This window comes from Nestor notabilis, unplaced genomic scaffold (assembly GCF_000696875.1).
Source record: "Nestor notabilis isolate BGI_N333 unplaced genomic scaffold, ASM69687v1 scaffold27265, whole genome shotgun sequence".
Classification (NCBI taxonomy): Eukaryota; Metazoa; Chordata; class Aves; order Psittaciformes; family Psittacidae; genus Nestor; species Nestor notabilis.
In genome coordinates this window covers 5,162-11,755 of record NW_009930249.1, presented here as the reverse complement: position 1 = coordinate 11,755, position 6,594 = coordinate 5,162, and the positions used below count along the sequence as shown (strand labels likewise).

Here is a 6,594-nt window from a genome sequence, read left to right as displayed (position 1 = left end):
GGTGCTGGCCAACTCAATGGCCAATGCCTTGAGGAAGAGCTTGGCCAGGTGCTTGCCCAGACAGGTCCGTACGCCTCCTCCGAAGGGGAGGTAGTGGAACCTGCCATCCTTGTCTTCGCTTCGACCCTGCCCAAAGCGGTCGGGGTCAAAGACATCCACGTCCTTGAAGACGGGGGCAGTGTCGTGGGTATCCCGGATGCTGTACATCACGCTCCAGCCTTTGGGGATTTGGAAACCCTGCAGAGAAGAGAAAAAAATAGAGTCAACCCTACTGTAAAGAGAGAGGGAGCAGGAGGACAAAATAAAACCATTTTGCTTTGTCTGTCTGCTTTTTCCCTTTTTCTTTGGGTTTATTACTAGATCATGATTCAGATCAATACAAAGTGCTGGGAGATGGGAATCCTGAGGTTATTCCTACCTCTGTCCCAGGGACCCGCTGGATGATCTATTGTTATTTATTTGCTTTGTGGTCGCTGGCAGGAGTTGCCTACCAGGAACCCCATGGTGCTTGACTGCTGCCAAGCAGAGAGGGAAGCAGCTCCCCAGAGCATCCCATGGCTTTGCTCACACCCTGCCTCCTGTCAGCCCAACGCCCAGTGCACATGTCAGGGCCTGGGCAATGAGAAATGGGGTGGATTTATCATCCCCTGAGCACTTTAAAAGGTTTCCGACTCCAATCATTACATTAGCAGGATTTACAGCGACAAACCAGGTCTCAAGATTTTGTTTTGCTAGTAGGAAATTCCAGCCATGGCAGTGAGTAATCCTCCTGTCATCCAGCAGCCTGGAGATGCCCTTTGCTGTAAACCTTTCCCTTTGCCACACCCCAGCTCAGATTTTGGCATCAAACCCTGTCACGAGTTGCTCTTTGAAGCATCACGCCTGCCTCCTCTTTGACAGCTCAAGCGCATTGCTTCCCTGCCATGGGCCAGATCTCATCACTGTGCTCTGAATCCTCACCAGTGTTACCTCCCATCACCAGCAGGACCTAATTCATCCTCCCTGAGGTCTCATCAAGCCAGGCTCAAGCAAGATTTGCAGTAACATGCAACAACAAGGCTGTTTTGGGGAGCTCACGGTGTAGCCGCACCCTGGAGAGATGACAATACTCACATCCAGCTCGAAGGTTTGCAGCACTGTCCGGTACCCCCCGGAGATGGGGGTGAAGAGGCGAAGCACCTCCTTGATGACACAGTCCAGGTATTGGAGGCTGTTGATGTTGTCAAGCCGCAGGGAGCCCTCGCAGATGCAGCCGTTGTGGAGGATGCCTTTGCTGCGCAGCTCCTCACGCAGCTTCTCCAGGACCCGGGGGTGTTTGAGGAGCTGCATGATCAGAGAGGTGCTGGCGCTGGCGGTGGTGGCATAGGCGGCGAAGATGAGTTCCAAGGTGCCATCCTGAAAGGCAAGAGCAAAGCCAGGATAAGACACACAGATGGACAGACAGACCGACCAACAGCTATGGCACATCAAGGGACAGGCACACAGGCTGCCATGGGGCACTTCTTTTCCCAACAGCTCTCCAGCCCGGTCAGGTCTAACTGCAAGGTCTCTCCATGTCCAGGCACAGGTCTTGGACACCCACCATGGGAAGGCTCCTGCAGAGCCTTGGAGGATGCTGAGGGCCAGACAGGCAGACAAAAAGACTCTGGGGATGTCTCTTGATAGCACATGAAGGACAAGTTATACCAATACCCTGCTGTAGATAACAACATGCCAAGAGGGCATACACCCTGCAAAGGAGGCACCATAAAGCTGCATGTGTCAAGGGATTAAGCTGTCCAAGGCTGAAAGCTTTGGAAAACTTATATTTTCTTATGGTATTCCCTGGAAATGCTTTATATAAAGGGCTAAGTGTCCTACAAATCAATATGCCCCATAGGAAGGCAACTGGCTTTTTGGCATCATAATCCTCTAGACCAGGATTCACCTGCAGCTCCAACCACACATTGCGGTGCCCCAGTACTCACTGATCATCTCAGGACTGCCCCCAAAAGTCCTCCTTACAGCCATTCATGCTTTGCTGTTCTGGGAGCCCCAGCCCTGGGCACAGCAAGCACAGGGAGACCACGGGGAAGATCTTTACCTTCAGCTCCTGCATGGTTAGCTCCTTGCCATGCTCTTTGCCACTCTCAATCAGGATATCCAGTGCATCAGCGTAGTCCTTGCCCTGCGTGTTCTGCAGCTTCTCCTGGATGGCTTTCTCCAGTCCCTTCTGCAGTGTCTCACGTGCCCGGATGCCCTGTGAGGAGGAAACCATCAGACCACACAGGACACAACTATAGCACCACCATCCCCAAGCCAGCACCCCTGGGAGCTGGAGACGTGCTCAGGACTACATATCCAAATAACATAACTGCAATTGCAGGTGCTTGAAGAGAAGTATAAAGACGCTAAAGTTGTCCCCCGGGCAGGAGGAGTAAACTCCAAGTAGGTGAAATTACAGGCAGGAGTAATCAGCACCTACGTGCAAATGACAGGTCTGACGTGGGAGCCCCAGTACTGCACCAGTTCACAGGCCTCCGGCTCACCCCGGGATGTATGGCAATCGCTGGGAAAATTTCTCTCAAAGGAAAGTCAATTCATCTGAAAGGATCCTCTTCCCAGGAGCATAATGGGCTTCCCAAGCAATTTTACCACCTGGACTCAGTAAAGCAATTCCTATCTGAGTGCAGCTGCACCGAGTTAACCTGCTGCTGCTGCTGCTTCAAGGTGGCAAATGGTTGGGCTCATCATGGTCAAACAACACTGACAAAATTTGCAGTGATAATCACAAAAAACAGATTTTAAACCATATATTTACGTTACCAAAATTGTCCATGGGAAAAATGTACTTTTTTTTTTGTCAGTGTTTTTCATTCTGTTTTCATTTTGCTTCATTCACCAAAAAAATAGACTAGTTCTTGGAATCTGGATGTCCACTGACCTGTTTTGCCCTGGGGACAGGAGGGAATTAACAGGACAAGGGTCCCACAAACAAATAAATACAGCAAAACTACCAGTAGCAAGTGAGGAGAAATTGCTCATTAAACCCAGGCAAGTCCTGACTGTATCCTCCCTTGCATCAAACCGCAGCCTCTAGCACTCTAAAAGCCTATGAATGGATCTTCTTCTCCACTCCACCCAGATAGGACTTTGTAGCCCAAAATGGACTCACTTCTAGAGGTCAGAGCATGAGAAGACATCCCACCAAGACCTTGTAGAGGTGGGGATTAGCCACCACCCCATTTGTCTCAGGTTGATGTTATCGGTGAGTCGAGGACTTGGCCCAAATCTCTTACCCTCCTATAGCCGCTGAAGGGCAGATCCACAGGCAAGGAGAAGACATTCTCCACGAACTGCTGGTAGACCTCAAAAAGACGGTTGAGCTCCTCATCGGGGATGCGGAAGCCCAGCAGGACCCGGATGGCCATGCGGAAGGTGAGCTTCTGGGCCTCATGGTAGACGTTGATGGACTCAGGGTTGCTGCTCCAAGCCCGAAGAGTGTCTTTGATCACCAGCTGGATCTTGGGGAGATAGCTCTCCAGTGCTTCATGGCTGAAGATTTTGGAGAAAACCTACAACAGAGAGCAAGCAGAGATTTTTACACAGCCCCAACATTCTTTGCTTTCTCTACTAATCAGCTTCTGCCCACCAAAATGGACATCACAGGTCTTCCATGCAGAGCAGGTGTCATCATGTAGAATTTGTTACCCAGAATCACCAATTCCTTAAATAGCTGCCAAAAAGGTTGATGGAGAAATATTAGCTGATCACTACAACCATCACAAATCATAGAATCAGGTTGCTCAGAACGGCATCCTCCCTGGCCTTGAATGTCTCCAGGGATGGCACATCTACCACAGATGATGGGCAATAACACAGTGCTAAGCAGAGATTGGAGGAAACACTTCACCCCGTGCACAGCAGGATGGATAGAACCCGCTTTCTCACAACTCCATGTCTCATGGCTCCCAGTTACATTCGCTCCACAACTTGGATGATACTAATACATCCTTTCCATGGGGAGTCTCTGCTGGCTAACATGGTTGCACATGCAGGCAAGCAGACACAAGCTTTTCTCTCAGTGGGAAGCGTTGCCAGCCTCTCCATCTATCAACCACCCTTTGTGAATATATGTAAAAAAATTGAGTAAGATACATATTTTGAGGCATTTAGGATGTCTGTGTAGTCCAGCTGAGCTCAGATAGGGGTTCAAGTGCGGAAGAGAAGCACACACATACGCAGAGGCTGCACTCCCACATGGCTCATTTCCTTGGGAAACCAGGAAAAAAACCCTGATGTCAGCAGACACTATTAATTTAAGCTCTGCGAGTAAACACTGCACAGGAATGGACCTCCCCAGGTCCCCCATGCTAATGGCTCCTTACTCCAATTTGGGCCAGGGCCCACGTTGCACGAGATACTCAGCAATGCCAGGAATGTCCCTTCAGCCCCCCCCCCGGCACAGCCCACAGCACACGCTTTCATTCGGCATCCCCAGCCGCATCCCTCCCAGAGAGCACCGGAGGAAAAAGTGCTGCTTGTTTGTGTTTTATTAACCTCCACACAGAGACACGGACACACAGGCACACGAGGAGCTGCATGCAGCACGCACACACGCACCGCCACATGCCAGGCCTCCGGGCAAAGCAAATCAAAACAGGCTCCCAAGGAGGGAGCTGCAAGCTGGTGTAGCCTCCACTGGTGGCCGGTTCCCAGAGGGGGCTTAATGCATGGTGGGGGGGCTGCAAAGTTATCAAAAGAGGAGAGAAATCAAAGCCACCCCCTCTTTCCATGAGCGCCGGGCTCGCTGGAGCTGTAAATGTGAGAATTTCCTCCACAGTCAGCACTCAAAGGGAAAGGTAATATTTTCCTGGCTGCGACCCCTCATTGCTAATGCACATCGTTCACTGGGAGTTTGTTTGGTGAAATAACACCTCTGTCCCCTTGCAGCCCCTGGGCAGGAGGCTCGACAAGAGCCACTTCATAATGCACTAGGCTGAGCCCTGAGCAAAACTCATCACATGATACACAGTGGGGCCGAGCTCGGAGGCTCCCAGTGGAAATACCAGCATGCAAACAGCATGGGAAAGAAAATGCCATCAGACCAGCAGCCAGATCTGCCTGCAGACAGACACACAGACAGACAGACAGACAGACAGACAGACAGCAGTCCCCGGATGGCAGTGCAGAGCGGAGGCATGAATGAAGAGAAGGGAGGAATGAATGAATGAGTGGATGAATGAACAGCGGGGCGGCGAGATCACGGCGAGGGCGCGAGACGGTGCGGCTGCTGCTTCCTGCCACCTCCCTGCACTTCACAAGCTATTTTTAAGCCTGGAAAGGGCAGCGATGCTCGGGCAGAGCCGCCTGTGCGAGGGGGTGAAAAAGCAGCCTCCTGGTAAAGAGAAGCTGGAGGTGCTAAAGCTGAGTTCCTTGGCTGACTGGGGAAGGTATGAAGGGAGATGGAAAAGGATGGCTCCTGGGGGACATGAGCATCCTGCCACCTCCCTGCACTTCACAAGCTATTTTTAAGCCTGGAAAGGGCAGCGATGCTCGGGCAGAGCCGCCTGTGCGAGGGGGTGAAAAAGCAGCCTCCTGGTAAAGAGAAGCTGGAGGTGCTAAAGCTGAGTTCCTTGGCTGACTGGGGAAGGTATGAAGGGAGATGGAAAAGGATGGCTCCTGGGGGACATGAGCAGGACACCAGACATTGATGTAGTGGTGGCTGGAGGATGGCTGGCAGGGGCTGGCAGCCACGAGCTGCTCCATGGGGATGGGACAGGACCCCCTGAGTGGGGCCGGTGAAGGGACACCAGTGTTTCCCATCCAGCTGGCATCTGCTCCTTGGGTTTTGGATAAGTACAGAAGCTCCCAGTGAACCACCTCATGCCCCCCAAACACTTCCCGTGACTCAGTTTCCCAGCCAAAATCAGAGCCGATGAAGGGACAGCCTCTACCTAAGGAGCACCAAGGCTGCAGCCCTGGTTTTTGAAGAAGTACACATGCCCCGAGTGAACCACCTCATCCCCCCCAAACACTCCCCGTGCCTCAGTTTCCCAGCCAAAATCAGAGCCGATGAAGGGACAGCCTCTACCTAAGGAGCACCAAGGCTGCAGCCCTGCTTGGAGACACCTCCCCAACGGAGATGGCCTCTGGGGCAAACAGTGTCCTCCCTCAGCTCTGACCAGCATCTCCCACAGGCCAAGTGCTCAGAAATCCCCTGCAACCTGCAAAAGTACAGCATCCCAAGGAATGCCTCTGGTCCCACTGTGCAGAACTGTAGCAGTGGTGCAGAGAACCTGCATCCTGCAGACCAAGCCAGACTCTGAAGAGAAGAATCCTTGTCCCAAGGAATGATGTGCAATGAAGGTGCAGAGGAGAGGACCCTCAGGAGGAGAAGACTGAGGCCCTATGGATGTCAAAGCAGCACCTGCCCGGTCTGAAAAAGGGGAAGCATTTAGCACTAGCAGCTTGGGGGGGGATTTTGGGGGTTTGTGCTCTTTTTTAGCCGTCCTTTTTGCTCCCAGGCTCCTCCAGCCCCGGCCAGATGCCCCCCACATCTGCCTTAGCCTGCAGCTCCTGGCCATGGACGGGATGTGGGTCCTGGCCACACTG

General features: G+C 52.3%; 1 protein-coding gene across 1 annotated transcript; it reads right to left on the bottom strand.

Annotated features, from left to right (window-relative positions):
• Positions 1-3: 3 nt before the first annotated feature.
• Positions 4-3,554, bottom strand: LOC104406368 (cytochrome P450 26B1; the record flags this gene model as incomplete). Its single annotated transcript, XM_010015322.1, has 4 exons — positions 4-237; positions 1,114-1,395; positions 2,084-2,239; positions 3,279-3,554. Coding segments are annotated over 4 exons (948 nt in total), but the record flags the coding sequence as incomplete, so codon positions are not given.
• Positions 3,555-6,594: the final 3,040 nt, after the last annotated feature.